This window comes from Emydura macquarii, unplaced genomic scaffold (genome assembly GCF_026122565.2).
Source record: "Emydura macquarii macquarii isolate MOO-44397 ecotype Brisbane River unplaced genomic scaffold, CSIRO-AGI_Emac_v2 contig_968, whole genome shotgun sequence".
Lineage (NCBI taxonomy): Eukaryota > Metazoa > Chordata > Testudines > Chelidae > Emydura > Emydura macquarii.
Genome location: NW_027131105.1, coordinates 12,074,285 through 12,093,717, shown reverse-complemented (window position 1 = coordinate 12,093,717; position 19,433 = coordinate 12,074,285). Strand labels below are relative to the sequence as shown.

Here is a 19,433-nt window from a genome sequence, read left to right as displayed (position 1 = left end):
AACTAGAAAGAGACTTGATCACATCTACTTAGCCAGTGTATTACATACACTTCCTTTGTCAGGTAAGTGCATCCTCAGAGTCTAAGATCCATAGATGTTCAGGTCTTAATGTGGGTGATAACAAACCCATCACCCAGAAGCACCAGCTCATACCTCACTGGTCTGGCTGTACCAGGTAAATGATTAATTGAGCTGCTTTAGTATCAACCTTAGGAGAAACTATCTGTTTTGTTATCAAAGTCACAAAGATGTGCTCCACAAGCATTAGCAGAAACTGAAGCAAGAAAGAGTACAGTACACCATCTTTGAGTAATGGGGCAGGTAAAAATCTTTTACCTTTCTTGGAGCTGCCTTCAGTGTACTAGTCCTTACTTTGAAGGGATGATAATCCCTGTGATACATCAGGAGAATGACGGTAGGGTGTTCAGTCCAGTTTAGAGGATTGATGATTACAATAGTATTGTCCTTTCAGACTAACTATCTCTTTATGAAGAAGTGTGTGGAAAGTAATCCAGTAGTTCCTATTCAGCAGCAATGGCTGACCTCCATGCTCACTCTAGTGCCTCAGTCCCTCATGGAAGGCAAGGACAGAGAGTTACTGGTTGAAGAGCTTTTAGATGAGGTAACAAAGGATTTTGAAATGAGCATGAAGAGATGTGTTGGTAAGAGCCACAAGCTATGTTATATTTATATTATTAATGTATGAATGTATGCATGTTATAATCCATTCAAAATGGTGCTGCAAAAATCATCACTGGGGGAAAAAAGGGATGTCTTTAACTCAAGTTAAGTAACTTGAAGTAATATTGTAGTGAAGACAAAACAGTTTGTAATTTTCACCTGAGTTAGCAGGCTGAATTAAAGACAATGGGGGCCTCTAGTCTTTAACTCATGCTGCTTACTCATTTTAAGATACAAACTCTCTTGTCTTCACTTGGGTGTTACTTTGGGTTAGATCATTTGAGTTAGTTTACTTAAGAACATATCTGTTTTCCTACTGAAGATACAGTCTTGGTTGTTTATCTCTTCCCTACCCATCACTTTTATGTTAGAGAGCCCTCCTTCATTGGTGCTTCTCTTCCAGGGATATGTCTTATTGTTCATTAGTCAAATTTGCTCATATGCACCCTCATTCTTTTTTTCTGTTTTGGTCCTTGTGCATGGGCAAGGTCTTGGTAAAAATCTGCAAAGAAACTATGTAATCCTTCATATCTCTCCTGAAAACTCACCGCTGTCGTGTTGTCTACAAAATAATTGATAATAGCTAGGCAGCTGGTGTAATCAAACATGTCTCACTGTTACTTTGTGCTGGTCCCTCATCTGCTTGTTTTTCCTGTCTGTTGTCTCTCATAATATAGATTGTAAGAAACTGTCTATTTCTTATATGTGTATACAGTGCCTACTTCAATAGGGACTTGATTTCTTATTGGGGCCTCTAAGTGCTACAATAATATAAATAATATAATAATTATGTTTGGATTAATTTTCTTCTACTTTCTACTGGTGTTAGAGCAAACATTATAAACAACATCAATGTAGTAGATAAAGGTGAACCAGATGACAAATGCCCTTCTTACTTTACTTTATTTTGCAAGTTATAAAGTAAGGTGCTTTAAACTGGAACTGAATATTTTTTGTTGGAAATTATTTTCAGATATTTCTGAAACTTTGTAACTTTCTGAAAACTGCAAAAGTATTTGTAACAAAAGTTTTATATCCAATATTTGTGTAGCTAATATTTAAAAAGAATAGGATGGGTTATTTTTTTCATTTAAAATGTTGTTGGCATGTTCATAGTGTCCCTACTACTAATACACTCCAGTAGAATTTTTTTTAGATATACTAATTATTTTACATGTTAAGCACCAGTTTATCAAAAATTTTATGAAGATTAAGGGACAGTCTTATGGAAAGGAGATAGCTTATTAATATCAATTTTCCACAAAACAAATTTGATAATACACGCTTTTTAAATGGCCTCATCTCAGTAACCTTTAGCGGGACACATTCTGAAGATCTGAGTGATAGTTAAATCTCCATCATACCAGAGGCTTGGCCCTCTCTAGGGAAAGAAGGAGAAAATACCATCCAGTTTCCTCTTGTGTAAATTAAAGATAGTTTAATTTCCTTCTAATGGTTCCATATTTATGAATACATTCTAGTGCGAAGTGTTCTTGTGAAACCTGATGTTAAAGGGCTTGAAGATGAAAAGGAAGGACCATTACCAGTATCGCCTCTGTGAGTAAATTAAGTTAATAATCAGCTTAGTGCCTAATTATCCTTTCAGGTACATATATGTGACTCTTATTGAGATATATAAACTCAATTATGGGATAACTGGGCCCCTATTATTCATTCTGCAATTCAGCAACAATCAGGCTCTTGTTTTTATATAGCAGTTTACATCTAAATGAATAATTAATTATTTACAAATTTTTACTACAGGGCCATTTTTTGCACCCTTGCTCACACTGAGCAATACCCTTCATTAAGGGTAGCTCCATTTGAAGTCAATGGGACTAATGAAGTAAGGTGCTATTCAACATGAATAAGGATATCAAAATTTGGCCCTATACAAATCATAAAGGTCATGTTGCCCACAACTGAAATGTAGCCACCTCTGGTATGAAATGTGGCTTTTTAATGGTAGAGAGCAACACTGCACAACACTTTGGCTGCCTCATGCTGCAACTGCTGAAGTTGATGGCAAAGCTTCCACTGACTTCAATGGTGCAGTATCAAGCCCTAGGACAGGAAGTGAAGAATATCATACCCAGTTGAAACTGAAGGATTTAGGTAGAATATAACTACCTAAGATGGAATTTGGCTAGGATGTCAGGGTTCATGCCAATTCTCTTGAAAAGTGCAATGGGAATTTTAATGACCACTTGTAGTCTGGAGCTTGGTTTTAAATTTTATCTGAAAGATGGCACTTATGGCAGCAGAATGCCTGTCACACTTTGTTAGCATATTGATTCAGAAGCAAGAGTGCCATTTGCTGAATCACCGGCACTCGCATCTTTCACCCAAATACTAATCCAGTCTGACCCTTCTGAGTTAATAACATCTGATGAAATCACAGTTTATGATGGTGAACCTGCAATAAAAGGACTTGATCTGAAATAGAGTGTATTATCTCATGGATGAGTGGACAGTTTATCCACATAACTTCCAGGTGATATGTGCATAACACCCCTACATGCTAAGTATTTATGGGTTATTTTTTAAATCATGCTTTTTAGATCTAAAGGATATTTTACTGAAGTTCTTTAATAAGTTGTATTGTTTGCTCTCTTCACTTGTTGTTTTTACTTTTTCAGAGGTCTGGATTTTTCCAGACCATGGCATTGCAGTTTTATACAAGCAAGAAGTAAGATTATTGCAAACTTGCACATTCTTCATCCTACCCTGAAAATTTTACTGGATATTGGTTACACAACATTTTCCAAATTACTTATAGTGGATTTGTCAAATTTCAGGTAAAATATCTTTTGTTGAATTAAGATTATAAATGTTGGCTATATGAGCAGTGTTTTTGTAGTCAATAAAAATTGACATATGAAATTGCTATTTATTTTAATTTGCTATATAAATAATTAAATGTTTAATGTATTATTTTGGTTCTATAAGTAGGAAACATCACACTGTAAAACATTTAACACAAATTTTCTTATTCTATGCTGTGCACAAATAGTTCATCTGCTCTTATATTATGAATAATGTTAGTATATTGGGGGTATGTTGTGACCCGTCTAGGGTAGACCATCTGAAAATGCCAAGGTCAGGGCAGGCTGCAAAAGGAGAGCAGATTCTGGTTATCAAGAAACTAAAACAAAAAATACACCACCCCCTTTATTGTATTTCAGTCTCTGGCTACCAGTCAACAACTAGGTCCAGTAAAGGAATAAGTTACTAAAATGCCATTCCCTTTACCAAAAAGGTTCTTCTGATCCCCAAAGGGTCAGCACCATTACCAGATCAATATGAGTTTGGATCTTACCCAAAATACCACTCTACCAGCCAATCCTTTAGTAACTAAAACTAAAGATTTATTATAAAAAGAAGGAAACAAATGATAGGAAAGATGTTAAATGGGCAAAGCAATCAGATGCATACAAATGACTTTAAAGTCCATATATATCAGATTCTCAGCAGAATTATGGAGTTTGCAGGCTTGTATAGTCCCTCTGGTGTACATCCAGTACCTGGATAGTTCTCAGTCCTTTGTTTCACAGCTTCAGTTGCAGATGAGTTGAGCCAGAAGTAGGAAGCAGGAAAGAAGACAACATGGGGATGGGCATCTGCCTTTTTATGTCCATTCCTTTTGCTATGCGGCTTGTGGAAATTCACAGAAACAAGATGGAGTCCAGGATCACCTGGGCAAGTCCTGACGACTCACAAGGTGTAGCCTCTGGGTTCTTTCCCTGAGTTCATTACTTTTGAGTTCCATACTTTTGAGTTCCCTTAATGGATTATTAAGCACGCTTATTGCTGCTGCCATCCTGTCTGGGGTGTCGCCCAGAAACACAGCATAAATTGAAATACAGCTGTATCAGACATGTCCATAATTTAAATACAAATATGACGCGTACACATAAACAATATCATCATACTTAGCAAATTATAACCTTTCTAATGGTACCTGACATGGCATATCTCATATGAATTATTGTAATTTTGAAATATTGGTGTTAGATAATATCATAAATGGTCCCCCTAATCCAGATAACATCACATATGTTCTCTCATAAATTCTCTTAGGGCCCAACTCATGAGCAGTAGAACTCAATGGCAAAACTCCCACTGACTTCAGTGGACAGGGACTTGACATGTAGTAGGAGTGATTCCCTGTTTTTTTTTATTTGAAGAAATAGATACTTTCTCTTCTAGTAAGGTTGCTAGCTTTAGGGAAACTTCACCAATCCTTATATCCTAATTTAATCCTAATAATCCGTTCTTACACGTTTCCTTTACTATTTCATACATTTGGTTATTTTTCTCCAGTTTTTATAGTTGATAGATACATTTTTTTCCCTCCTTACCGTTGTTTTTGGTCCTGTTTCCAATATCTGTTCTTCTTTAGGTTTTTTTGTCTTTTCAATCTGACGGTAAGAGGGCCACTTAGACTTATTTTTCTTTAAAGGAAGAATATACTTCATAGTTTGGTAGATAAAGTACAGTACTAAAATTCCAGTTCTGTACAGTTGTTCTGTTTGATTTAGATCGTAGAGTTTCATTTTCAAATCAGTCTTTCATTTTTCTTTTTCTGGTAACCAGTTTGAAAGGTCCAATTGATTGTGAATCACTGAAGAATGATGTATCTTTAAGCTGTTCAAAAGCAGAAGAGAAATTACTGAACACATGGTACCCAAGAGTTATCAATCTCTTCACCAGAAAGGAGGCATTAGAGGGTGTAAAGTCAGATAAAGTTGACTCTTTCTATAACTGCGTGGCTACACTTATGTCTAACCAGGTGAATATCTTTTGAACCTAGGATAGTTAACTTGTATATGTAATAATTTGATTATATTTAAATAGGTCAGTTCAATATATCATCTGTTCTTTAATTAAAAATTACTTATTATTAACAATCTATTGCCTGGAATCCAGTTATATTAGGAAAATGTATTGTCATATTTTTAAAAAGTTTTCTTTTGTAAAAGACATAGATAGCATTTCAGTGTTTTTATTTTCCCCAAACCAAATGAAAATTTTGGACATAAAACAGTTTGATAGTCTCTTTCAAGAGATTCCATCACTTGAAACGTAATAAATTTAAAAAGATTAGATAAAATTAGGTTCAGGTACTACAACTACCCCTGAATTCCCCAGCCAGTTTTCATGGTTTTACAATTATATTTAAAAAAAATTTCTCTCCCCCACCGCTGTGTTTTAAAACACAAATACACATACAAAGAAGGGAAATCGAATAAGGACCTAGTCCTGCAATTACATAGACATATGAATAAAGTTCAGTGGGATTACAGATGGTAAAGTTGCTCGTGTGGAAGTGTGTTCAGGATCAAACTCTGAAAAAAAATTATGGAAAAAAGTTGAAACTGACTATATACAAAGTGCTTTCAAATGCACAAAACAAGCAAACAAAAAATTATCATATTCTCATATTTTTCTGTCTGTCATTTATAGTAATTCTGGGTGTATTATTAATAATATTTATACTATTGTAATAATGGCAACTAAAACACTTTATGAAAGAAGTAGTGTTGCCTTTTTATTTTAAGTTGATGGTGTTCCTTTTAAGGGTCTGATCTAATGCTCATTGAAGTCAATGGAAGGACTCCCATTGATTTCATTGGGCTATGGGCAAGGCTCAAGGTACTGAATTGAAATGGAAATCCTGATTTATTTAAAAAGTGGAAGAGAGATGGTTTTCTGTGTTCTCATGTAACAAAAGCATTGTGTGATTTTTGTCTAGCTGAAAGAGCTATTGAGAAGAACCATTGAAGCTTATGTGAAGCTCTTTGATCCCGAAGACAAAAGATGGCTGCCATTGTTTAAGATGGAATTGACTTTTGATGATGAGAAAATGGAGTTCTATCCAAGCTTTCAAGATCTGGAAGAAGCCATTCTGTTTATAGTGACCCGGATAGGGCAGACGCTGCAGGTGCAGTTTAGTCTTTATGTACCTCTTAAGTTTGTATGTGTAATGTTACAGAGTATATGAAGATGTTAATAATTTAGGGTCATATCCTGCCCTGGCCAGAAAAGTGATTAGAAGCAAAGGTGTAGCCTGGTTCATTTTTTCTGCTGCAAGGATTCTGCAATATAGAGTATGATTCCATATGGCAGCCAAGACGCTGAGCTCTGAAGTGTGTTTTGGTGCACTTTGGACCAGGAGCAGGAATAAACTGCCTATGTGCCATCTAATAGTTAGTATTGCTGTCAATGGCAACACATGGACTAGACAGTTTGAAGAGGGAGGCCCAGACACTCCTTGTCTCACGGACTACATCCCAGTGAAAACATTGTGAGCAACTTGACAAATAGAGTTTGCACCCATATAACCCAACAGTTCTTCTTTTAGTGATTTTTACATCCATTCCACTGTAGGTTTGTGTGCGCCTCATGCACAGTTGTTGGAGATTTTTCCCTCAGCAGTACCTGTTGACAGTGTCAGTGAGTTTCCTCTGCTGCCTCACACCACTGCATGCAGGTATAAAGGGCAGAGCCGCCCCTGACACCCCTCAGTTTCTTCATACCATCAGTGATGGTTGTTGGAGCTGCTATCCTTGCATTTGTAAGTCCTACCCTCTTTAGTGTAAATAGTACCTGTTGTGTTAGTTTTAGGCTAGTTTAGAGTTTTTGTACGTAATTTAGATGAAAGAGTAAGTTTAGATTAGTATTTAGTAGCATGGAATCACCAGTTCCTGCTTTGGTACCGGTACTGGACTCGTCTTGTTCTCCTGGCTTCAAGACCTGTCACTCATGTAACACGTCTATGCCAGTGACTGACTTGCACCCAAGCTGCCTTAAGTTTTGGAGAAGGTGTGTGACTGACAAGGGTAACGTTTGTAGGGGATTTCAGGCTCTGCTCAAAGAAAGACAGGGCACATAGACTCAACTATCTGCTCATGGAGCCTACAGTTTGCTCACCTTCAGAACCTTCCTGTACAGAGCAGGTACTCAGCACATCCAGATCTGTTAGGAGTGCTCCCCTTGATCTGACTGAGTCAAGAGGCAGATCTTCATCAGTGGCACTGAAGAAGAGGCAACTAAAATCTTCTAAAGACTCAGTACCGGCATCATCAAAATCTTCGGTGAAAGCAGCAAGGGGAGGCAAGGACACAAAGGTGTGCTCAGAGAAGATGCACTCCCAGGCACAATCCTTAAGCCAAGAGAGTCGCTCAGTCCAGAGCCTAGGACAGGCTTGTTGAGACTGATCCCTGAAGTGCCGACACACCTTTCAGTATCACAGAGCCAAGGACCCTTTCTAGTGCCGTCTACAGCCAAGGCTTTTGAGGCAGCTCAGGAATTGTTGAAGCTGTCAGTACCAGTTTCCTCAGCTATTGAGGACTACTGACCAGTACTGGGATCTGCCATATATGCTTCAATTATTCTGGCTCCAGCCCCAATGCACCATTCAGTACTGCTGGCTGCTATTGTAAGTGCATCCCAAGAGGATTCCATCTAGAGGGAAGCTAGTGATGATCTCGCCAGTTTCTCCATTTGCAGATTTGGAAATGGTCTGCCTAGTGCTGATAGGGTCAGCTTCTCCTCGGCCTGAGGAAGTCAGCTCTTCATCAGATTTCAAAGTTGACTCTTATGCCTCTCAGCCTGATATGTTCAGCAGCCCCTGTGCTCATCAGCCCAAGGACCAATGGCCTGGACATAACTGGGTCCCACCTCCATTTCAGTGGGCCTTTTGGAACCCTTGGGGCTTCCTCCACAGTCTAGAGCATTTCTGCTCCCTTCCCACCCTCCTACATTGGCTGGGCATCGGGAACATCTACAACAGAGTCAGCATCTGCCTATTCCCAGTAGCAGGACTGCTACCATGCACAAGGAATTGAGTGCTCTGTGAAGGAATTGAAGAAGGCTCCATCTCAACCACCCTTAGCCTCTTCTTTTTTATCACCTGAGGAGGTGGTGATAAGAGTCTGCTTCTCCCCTTCCTGATGATTATAAAGCTCATCAGGACTTATTGAGGTGGATGGCTGCAGCTCTGAATATCCAACTGAAAGAGGTACCAGAAAAATCACACAGGCTGGTGGACATTTTAGTTTCTGTGGAGCCCTCTCAGGTAGCTGTCCCTATTAATGAGGCAATTCTGGAGCCTGTCAGGGCATTATGGCAGACCATGTCTTCCCTTTCTCCTACTGCAAAAAGAGTGGAAAGCAGTTCCATCACATGGGTTTGAATATTTTTATAACCATCCTCTTCCAGGCTCCGTGGAAGTCTCTGCTGCTAATGAAAAAGAGAGAAAGAGACACCGGACCTCAATGCCAAAAGGGAAAGAAGCAAAGAAACTAGACTTATTTTAAAGGAAGCTTTATTCTACAGGAGGTTTACAACTTAGAATCATGAACCAGCAGGCTCTATTGGGTCAGTACAATTTTGGCCTGTGGGATAATATTGTGAAATTCAAGGACAAGCTTCCAGACCAGGGAAAGCATGAGTTCACTGCTATGATGGAGGAGGGCTAGTTAATTGCCAGAACAGCCTTACAGGCAAGTCTAGATGCGGCAGACTCTGTGACATGAGCTATGGCTTCTGCCATCACTATGTGGCATTCCTCGTGGCTCCAGTTGTCAGGTCTTCTCCCCAAGGTGCAACAAGCCTTCCAAGACCTCCCATTTGAAGGCCTCGTGCTCTTCTCTGAAAAGACTGATGAGAGATTACTTAGCCTAAAGGACTCAAAGGTGGCCCTTAAGTGTCTCAGAGTTTATATACTAGTGAAAAAAGAAAGCTGTTCCATCTGCAGCAGACCCAATGGTTTCTGCTTTTCATGCCTCATACCCAGGACCTGTTCAGGAATAGGGGCAGAAGTTACAAGAGGCATCCTCCTCCTCCCTTCTTTTCTGCAGCTGCCAATTCTCTAGGGAAACTGGGTACTCTAAGGCTACGTCTATACTGCAGAGTGAAGTCGATTTACTTTAAATCAACTTTCACCTGCCGAATTGTAGAAGTTGCAGGAGCATGATCACACCACACTCCTTGCGTCAGGCTCTTGTGTCCCCACTCGCCACACTTGGGTCAACGTTCAAAGCAGTGCACCGTGGGCACTAGCTGCAGAGGCTTTTGGGAAGTTTGTTGTCCTCCCATGATGCAACGTGTTTCTGTCCCCTCCCTTTTTGTCCCAAACAAACTGCAAATGCTTTTTCACATTGTTTTTCTATGCCATGTGCATGCCATTGCCAGAGAGGCATGGCACCTGCTCAGCTCTGCACTATCAATGTGAGCATCACAAATACCTCATGGCTTATCTTGCAGTCTTTTCAAAGGTGAGATGGGAACCACAACATGGAAAATAGCAATGTTACGGAGGCTGCCCTGCTACAAGCCATAGAGTGAAACAATTCCCATTTACTGCAGACTGTCATGCATCGTCTTCAGTCTGTGGAGTGCTGGTTCTGGTCCCAGGAAACAAGCACAGATGGGTGGGGTCGCGTCGTTATGAAGGTGTGGGATGATGAGCAGTGGCTGCAGAACTTTCGTATGTGAAAGGCCATTTTCTTTGAACTTTGCATGGAATTGTCCCCAGCCCTGAAGTGCATGAATGCTCACTTGAGACCAGCTCTGATAGTGGAGAAGTGAGTGGCCATCGCTCTGTGGAAGCTGGCAACCCCAGACAACTTCTGGTCAGTTGGGAATCAATTCGGAGTCGGTAAATCCACCGTTGGAGCTGCTATGATGCAAGTGTGCAAGGCCATTAATAAACTTCTGCTACGAAGGGTAGTGACTTTGGGAAATGTGCAGGACATAGTGGATGGGTTTGCTGCAATGGCGTTCCCAAACTGTGTGGGGGGCAGTAGATGACACGCATATCCCTATCCTAGCACCTAACCACCTTGCCACAGAGCACATAAACCAGAAGGAATACATCTCAAAGGTGTTGCAGGCCCTTGTGAATCACAAGGGACATTTCACCGACATCAGTATGGGGTGATCAGGAAAGGTGCATGACGCGTGCATCTTTAGGAACTCTGGTCTGTTCAATAAGATGCAGGTGGGCACTTTCTTCCCTGACCAAAAAATAAATATTGGGGATGTACAAATGCCAGTAGTGATCCTGGGGGATCCTGTCTACCCCTCTCTCCCTTGGCTAATGAAGCCCTACACCGGGCACCAGGACAGCAAGAAGGAGTGTTTCAATAACAAGTTCAGCAGGTGCAAATGGTGGTGGAATGTGCATTTGGGTGTTTAAAGGCCAGATGGAGATGTCTGTTCACTAGGCTTGACATCAGTGAAAAGAACATCCCATTAGTTATATCTGCATGCTGTGTGCTCCATAATTTGTGTGAAACAAAGGGTGAAAAATTCCCCCAGGGTTGGGCCGTGGAGGCTGATAGGCTGGCCGCAAATTTTGAGCAGCCAGATTTCAGCGCTATGCTCAGAGCCAACTGTGAAGTGCTTCGCCTATGGGAAGCATAGAAAAATCGGTTTTGCAATGAACTGCAGTAATTTATGTCTGTGCTGTGCCTTTATTTCCCATCCCCCACCTTCGCACCAGCATCTCCCTCCTCTTTTTTCCCCACCCAAGCTATGAATGAATAAAGACAGATGTTTTTTAAAGCTGCAAAGTTTTATTTGTGACCCGTTTTAATGGGGGGAAAGGAGGATAAGTTAACAATGTAAAGTCTCACTGTGCAACAACTGTGGTTGCATGCTGTTCTTAAAGAGGCCATCACATCCTTCTGCTCGCTCCCCCCGGTGTGGAGTGAAGCATGTACTGCACCCTGCTCAGCCTCCTCCTAGAGTGCTTGGGGTTGGGGGCTGATAACAAAATGGTAGGCGGTGAAGCGTTTTGGAGAGGCTGCAGAGGGAGTTTGTCATGCTGCTGCTCTTCCTGGAGCTCTACCAGATGCCTCAGCATGTCAGACTGATCTCTCATAACATGCAACATCTCCTCTTGCGTATCATGCTCCTGCTCCTGTGCTGATCTTCTGTGTTCCATGTCCATGTCTAGTTTTTCAGACAAGGACATCCTCCAGGCTCCGAGCTCTGTCAGCAGCCACAGAGGCATTCATTAGTTCGCTAAACATGTCATCCCGGGTTTTTTTTTTTTCTGTTTCCTAATCTGGGAAAGTCTTTCAGCAGGAGTTCTGCAAGGTGGGCTGAAGCCCAAAGTGTCGACTGTAAGAAAAACAAAGCTACAAAATTGCTATTGTTAGCTGACCCAAAGTAGTTAAATAAATGTTACAATGTAAAAAGAACTCCCCTTCATGTTCACAAGGCGAAGCCAGATCCGCATTCCAATCTGTAAGTCGCGGACGGGTCGGAGTGGCGTTCCAGACATGGTGAGCAAGGGGCCCTTGCATCCATTATGGAGAGGTTTAATTAGCACTAAAATTCACAATCCACACTTGAGCAAGGAGAGGGATCACCACGTTCCACTGTAACATCCCAAGGACCAGTTTGGGAGAAGGTGGGCAAAACAGCTTAGAGGACACTGGGTGTGAAGTGTAGTGGCAGAAAACAAGGCAACCAGTGTCCTGACCCATAAAGCCCATAGCAACAATACCAGTACTAGGAATTGTCTGGGGGAGGTGCCCAGGGACACCAGCCACGGCAGAGGAGTAACACAGAGTGACTGTAATGGTCGGGTATTTTAAACTTGGACCATCTTCCCTAGCTGAGCATGTGTGATATCAGTCTCCTGAGGGTAATGCAGGTGGAAAGGGAAGATTTGCTGCAAGCATCGGGGTACTGGCCTGGCCCTTATATTGCTATGCTGTGTTCTGCGATGATGCCTGCTCATTTAATAGCAGAGTGGCAGAAAAAATAAGGCTGCCCTCCCCAGAAACCTTCTGCAAAGGATTATAGAGTACTACATGAAAGTTTGCTCGAGATATCCATGGAGGATTCTCGGAGCATACCTGTGCACATAAATAGTCTGTATCAAGAGTAACCCTCCGCTGAATTTTGGCAACACACAGGAAGACCATCCCCTCAAAAACACAAACTCCTTTTAAGAATCTGGACTGGGGACATAAGCGCAAAAAAGAGATTTGCCCCACGCACTCACCAGATGTGCCTTCCCCTGCATCTCGATCAGTCCCGCTGTCCTGTGTTTGGCAGAGCTGCTCTGGGGTAACGAACAGGTCCTGGCTCTCAGGGAAAATGGATACTCCACTCTCCTGCACCCTGCTCTCCTCATCCACTTCGTCCACAGCGTCCTCCTCATTCGTTCTGGACTGGGATTCTGAGGAGTTATCAACCCTGTGTGGTGGCACAGTGGGGTCACTGCCGAGATTCGCATGCAGCTCCTTGAAAAAGTGGCCAGAAGCCAGAACGGCTGTTAGCTTCCCTAGTTTTCTGATAAGTCTGCCTCAGCTCTTTGATCTTAATGCAGCACTGCTGCGCATCCCTGTTGTGCCTCTTCTCCAATATGCTGCAAAATATCTTCTTGTAGATATCTAAATTTCTTTTGCTGGAGCTGAGCCAGAACAGATTCTTCACCCCACAGACGGATGAGATCCAAGACCTCTTGTCGACTGCATGCTGGAGCACGTTTGGGCTATGTAGTTGACATGAGTGGTTCAGCTACAAAGCTCTCTCCACGCTGTCCAAATCGGAAATGGTAATTCAAAATTTCCCAGGGCTTGAGGGGAAGAGTTATTTCCTGTTTACGTGGCCACGTTATAGCAGAGTACAAATGTCCAGAGTCGTCACAACAGAGCATTATGGGATACTTCTCGGAAGCCAATGGCGTCAATTTACATTGTGCTCTGCCTACACTGACGCAAATGCAACCTATGGAATTCGACTTCAGCGCAACACCACTTGTGGAGGTGGTTTTATTAGGTCAACTTTTACCACAATTTAGATCGGTGGAACTTACGTGCTAGTGGAGACGCATACTTTAGGAGATCAATGTAAGCGACATTATGTCGACCTCCATTGCCAGTGTAGACCAGACCTAAATAAACATTTGACCTGTTGATTGAGAACAGTTACCATTATCCAGAGTACTATCTTTTTTTCCACCCCAGTATTTGCCAACTATCTCTCCCACTTTCTAAGCGCTTGGTCCTGCATCATCATGGATCACTGGGGTCCTAAGTACAGTATAACTGGGATACACCCTTCATTTTATTTCTGTTCCTCCTTCCCACCCACCTTCCCCATCCAGTTTTTCTCATGAGGGCCATAGAGGAAGTTCCCATGTTGCTCAGAGGCAAGGATTTTAGTCCTGATCCTTCCTAATTCTGAAAGCAATGAGGGGTCTCAGGCTTATTTTAGATCTAAGACAGCTAACCAAGTTCCTAAAGAACATAGAATTCCAGATGGTCATTCTAGCTTCTGTTATCCCTTCCTTAGATCTCAATGACTGGTATGCTGCTCTTGACTTAAGACGCTTATTTTCATGTGGCAGTTCCCTGGAGTTGCTGAAAATTCCTCAGATTTGTGGTCACTGGATCCTATTAACAATTCACAGTACTGCCCCATGGCCTGGCAGTAGCTCCTCACGTCTTCAGTGAAGTGCATGGCTGTGGTAGCAGCATTCCTGTGAAAGTCAGGAGTCCATGTGTTCCCTTACCTAGATAACTAGCTAGTAAGAAGCTGATCCAGGTCTCATGGCAGATCACTCTGGCAGATCACCTAACTAGGTCATTCACAAATCACCATGAGTGGTCTCTTTATTCAGAAGTGTACAGGTCCATTTTCCAGCTGTTCCCTCTGTTAGCAACAAGAGCAAACAAAAAAAGTCATCTTTTTTTGTTCCCAAGCAGGCCACAGCCCGGGTTCATTGACACATGCCTTCCTCCTATCCTGGTCGAAGGGTTGCTGTATGCCTTACCGCCAGTTCCACTCCTGTCTAAGGTCTTGTCCAAAGTCAAATAAAACTGTGCTTGCCTTACACTAATAGCCCCAAGAGGGCCCCATCAGCATTGGTTCTTGACTCTAATAGCTCTATCAATAAGACTTCCACTGTCACTCCTGCAAGACATGGATGTGATCTCCCAGGACCACAGCCTCCTACTTCATCCCAACCTCAGGCCCTCCACCTGACAATGTGGATGCTTTATGGCTTAAACCCTTGGAAAGAGGTTGCTCTAAGGGAGTGCATTAATTTCTTCTAAATAGTAGGAAGCCTTCGACTAGGATTACTTACCTTCCTAAATAGACAAGATTCTCCATTTGGTCCACACAGGAAGGCATTTCCTTAGTTCATTATATGGTGAATAGGAGCATGAGCTTTCTCTTGTTTCTGAAACAATGAGAGTTAGCTGTTAGCTGCCAGATGGACTCTGACAGAACTATCTCAGCTTTCCACCCTTCCATGGATAATAGCTCGTTTTTTTCAAATTTTATGTCCATTAGGGTGCTGAAGGGTTTGGACATAGGATATACTCAGGTATACAACCCAGTCCCCTGTAAAACTTTAAATTTAGTTCTAGCAAAGTTGATGGATTCTCCCTTTGAGCAGCTGTGTGTCTATTCTCTGTTACACCTTTCTATAAAGGTGGCTTTCTTGGTTGCTATTACCTCAGCCAGGAGAGTAGGGGAACTGTGAGCCTTAGTATCAGAACTGCTTTATAGGATCTTTTTTTAGAGACAAAGATCTCTTTCAACCTAAGCCAAAGTTCCTGACTCAAGTGATTTCCAGTTAACCAAGCAATTTATTTACTGATTTTCTTTCCAAAACCTCATTCATGTAAAAGTGAAGAAAAACATCATAGTATAGATGTTAGGAAAGCTTTAACTTTTTACTTGGATCATACTAGGCCATTTAGATCTTTGTCACAACTATTCATTGCAGTTTGGACAGAATAAAGGGCCATCCAGTATCTACCCAAAGGATCTCTTCCTGGATTTCCAGCTGTTTTTGTCTATGCTACCAATAGGCTGGTGTTGCACCCAAAGTAGAGTATTGGCTCATTCGACCAGTTCGCAGGCAGCTTTTGTGGCCTTTTTGGCTCATGTGCCCATCCTGGATATTTGTAATGCAGCCACATGGTCATTGATCCATATGTTTGCCTTCCACTATGCCACCTTTCATCAAACTTGAGTTGATGTCAGATTTGGACATGTGGTCCTACAATCCCTGTTCAAGTAGATTCTAAGTCCCCTTCAGTTCAAATTGCTTATGAGTCACCTACAGTGGAATGGACATGTGCAAAGAAGAAGAGACAGTTATTAGCCTTTTTCTGTAACTTTTGTTCTTCGAGATGTGTTGCATATGTCTATTCCACAAACCTCCCTCCTTCCCCTCTCTATCAGAGACTTTCCTATAAGATGGAACTGAAGGTGGTCGGGAGTGGCTCCTCTCTTTACATGCCTGCAGTAGCCTGAGGCAACAAAGAGTGCTCGTGCCACCCAAACAGGTACTGCTGAAGGAAAAATCAGACGACTGTGCACAAGGCACACACACCTAGAGTGGAATGGACATATGCAACACAACTGGAAGAACAGTTACAGAAAAAAGTTAGTAACTGATGCTTGCTTGTGCACGGGTGTTAGAATTTATTTTTAAAGTTTGCACCTGTAAAGTGAGAGCTGTGTATGTGCATGTGCAATATTTGCACAAGTACATATGAAAGCCAGGTTGAAGCTTGCCCCTCATAGTGAATTTTAATGTAAAGGTGACCTTTAAAGGAAAAAGAAATGGGCTTGTCTTCTCATTTTTTTTAAATTTTTTTGTTCTTTTTGATGCATTTAGAAGAACTGAAAGTGTTTTAATTATAATAAGTAAAAATTCTGGATTTTGTTTTGTCTGTTTTTTTTAACATTAGTAATTCAGGTCATGTTTGTCGTGGAAGACTCTTTATGCTGACTGTAGAACTAAGCAGTGGAGAGGAGGAGGGATTTTTACTTTAAAACTGAGGTTTTTTTCCTTTGTTTTTGTTATTTACATCAACTTAACTCAAGTGACTAGCATTTTGGATAAAGGACATATCTGTTAAATAACTAACCCTCCAGTCCTTTAAATTAAAGTGTGAGGGCTTACAGTATACATGTTCTGTGACAAAGTAGTTTTCAAACAAAACCAAGGAAGACCAGATTTAACATTGCTGATATGGCTAATGTAAAAGAAAAGCAAAAAATCCTTAAAAGCAAACCTTTGTCCTATATATATATAATTTGTCTTATGGTTAAGATACTGGACTGGGACTCAAGATTTGCTTATTCATACTGAGTGATAGGTTACTCTGGGAGTAGCCTATTTGATTTCAGTGGGCTAACCACAGAATAAGGGTGTCTGAATGTATTCCTAAATCTCTTTGTGCCTCAGTTCCTTATCCATAAAATGAGAATAATACATTTTTTGCCTATCTTGTTTGTTTAGATTGTAGGTTCTTTGGGGCAGGGAGTATCTGTGCACTTGCGCGTATAGTACCTAGCACAATGGGGCCCTAATCTTGGTTGGGGCTTCTGGGTGATTTTGTAACACAAGCCCAGTTTTAAAAAAACCTTTCCAAGTTACATTTTAGGAACATGTTCTAAATCCTGTATTGTAATTTTTTTTACTTTTTTTAATGTTATTGTCAATTTTGTGCTTCTGTTAGAATGTTCAAACAATACATTCATGGCTAGCTGGAGGGCCCACAACTATAACTCTTGACACTGAAGTTGCTGACCATGTCATAGCTTGGGCCTCATCTACACTGAAGAGAGCAATCAAGGCCAATTTGGAAGGTCCAAAAGAACATTTTGAAAGATATGGTAAGCGAGTTAAGAGTACATTTTGTAGGAGAATGTTATTACTTGATGTGAATTTTGTGAAACAATTAGCCTACTGTTATGTATGAGCGTTGGGCTTTCACTGTGCTTATTATATTACAGTTGAAAGGTATGGTTGGCTTGTAGATGGTACTGCAGACGCACGAATAGAGAGCTTTGAAGCAGAGGAACACAGTTTTGATGAATATACTGCTGTAAGTTTTATTTCTACATTTTACGCATAATTTTTCTTTGCAATAATTTGAGAAAAATAGGTGTATAGCCATTAGCTCACAAAAACATATTAAGTATCTACAAGTGGAAATTTTCCAGAATAAATATGGTAATCAGAATCAAATATTAATTTTTAAAGCTTTTTTTTTTAAATACTTTATAAATCTTATTCACAGATCTAAAGAATTTTAGAGAATTTAAAGAATATTACTGCAATTTAACATGTATAAATGTTGTTTTGAAGTTTATAGATGAGTTCCTCAGCCTTGCTAAGGAAATCATGAGTTTGCCACTACTTGCTCATTTCCCTATGGTGCGTTTGGACTGTGATGATTTGAAACAGGGTTTGACTGATAAAGCAAAAAGCTTTGCAAATATACTAATGGAGAGAATAGTTGCTAATCACAAAGAGGAAAATGAAAAGTGAGTACATTTTCTTGCTATAAACCACCTCTTCTTTCGAAAGGAATATTACTTAAAGTAGCTTGCGTTTGTGTTGTATAGGCGTTGTATAAATATATACAGTACTTTGTACCCTTCATTAACCAAAACTCCTGGTTAACTGAAAGTCAGTTGTATCTCAGGGGAGTTGCACTGGCTGATATCTCCTTACTGAACTTTAGACCCTAACTCCAGCAAGAGCACAACTTTTCTATCAGAGATGGCTGGCTTTGGGGAAACTGGCTGACAAGAGATCCACTTCACTGCATTTCTGGCTTCCCAAGTGTAAAGTGCCAGATTTGGCTAGAGAAAGGGACTTACAGATTCCTTGACGCTCTGTATAGATGAGAGACACCTATAGATTACAGAAGGTGCTATATACGTAAAGGATGAACGGTTAGAAAATAAATCAAAATGTATGGTGGCATGATAAAATTCTCAAATACTATTCAAAATTTATGATGCCATGTCACAAGAATCACAAAATGGGGTTACATTCTTATAATGCATAGCAGACCATTTGTGTGTGTGAGAGTGAGAGAACAATATATGGCCCTAATACTATGCTTAAATTTCAATGTATTTATTTAAAAAAGAAAAGGGGGTGCGGGGGGAACAATTTTCTGCAACAGTATAAGAAATATTTTTAAGAGTTACTAGAAGGGTAAAAGTAAAGGGACTTTTATTACTTGTACAGTTAATGGCCAAATTCACTGTCACATTGAAATCATGGAGCTATACCAGAGATGAACTTGGCCCAGTGATTTTAGAGAGATAATTTGAACTATAGTTCCAGGAATCTTGGAACTGTCCCACATATATTGCAAGGGTTATTATGGCTCAGCTAGAAACCAAGTTAAACAAAAACTTGATGACCTATATTAAGTCAAAATGATGTTACAGGATATGCAAGGAATTTGAAACAATGAAAGAACGTGCATTAAAAGTTCCTGAGACCACAGAAGAAATGATGGAAACGATAGCTTATGTAGAAAAGGCAAAAACCACAGGTATTCAGGAACTGCTCATAAGAATCAAGGTAAATGTCTATATTTCTTTTGGCTTAAATCCTTCACCAAACACACAGTCCTGTACATTCGGGAGTTTCTGTGGAGTTGGGGATCAAAAAATCTTCTGTAACAAAGGAGATGCTCCACAGTTACTATTCCAGCCACCAGACTCAAATGTCCTCCATACTCTTCGTGTAACCCCTCACATGGGAAAGAGCTGGTGACTGTGTACAATGGCAAGTCCACTGTCCCTGACCTATATCCAGAATTCTGCTACATAGTATGCATTTATATGTGTTTAGGCATTGTCTAAATATATAATACGTTGTACCCCTGATTAACCAAAACTCCTGGTTAACTGGAGTTTAGGGAGCCCTTGCAGATCTGGGATCCATGCAACAC

At 40.7% G+C, this 19,433-nt stretch overlaps 1 protein-coding gene across 1 annotated transcript in view; it reads left to right on the top strand.

The window, feature by feature from the left end:
- DNAH12 (dynein axonemal heavy chain 12) overlaps nucleotides 1-19,433 on the top strand; it is a 153,059-nt gene that overhangs the window by 14,696 nt on the left and 118,930 nt on the right. Inside the window, exons 5-13 of the mRNA XM_067544211.1 lie at nucleotides 473-662; nucleotides 2,163-2,238; nucleotides 3,321-3,479; nucleotides 5,278-5,473; nucleotides 6,437-6,625; nucleotides 17,193-17,349; nucleotides 17,470-17,561; nucleotides 17,825-18,003; nucleotides 18,925-19,060. Of these exons, the coding sequence (XP_067400312.1) occupies nucleotides 473-662; nucleotides 2,163-2,238; nucleotides 3,321-3,479; nucleotides 5,278-5,473; nucleotides 6,437-6,625; nucleotides 17,193-17,349; nucleotides 17,470-17,561; nucleotides 17,825-18,003; nucleotides 18,925-19,060 (1,374 nt within the window). The remainder of the gene's footprint in view (nucleotides 1-472; nucleotides 663-2,162; nucleotides 2,239-3,320; nucleotides 3,480-5,277; nucleotides 5,474-6,436; nucleotides 6,626-17,192; nucleotides 17,350-17,469; nucleotides 17,562-17,824; nucleotides 18,004-18,924; nucleotides 19,061-19,433) is intronic.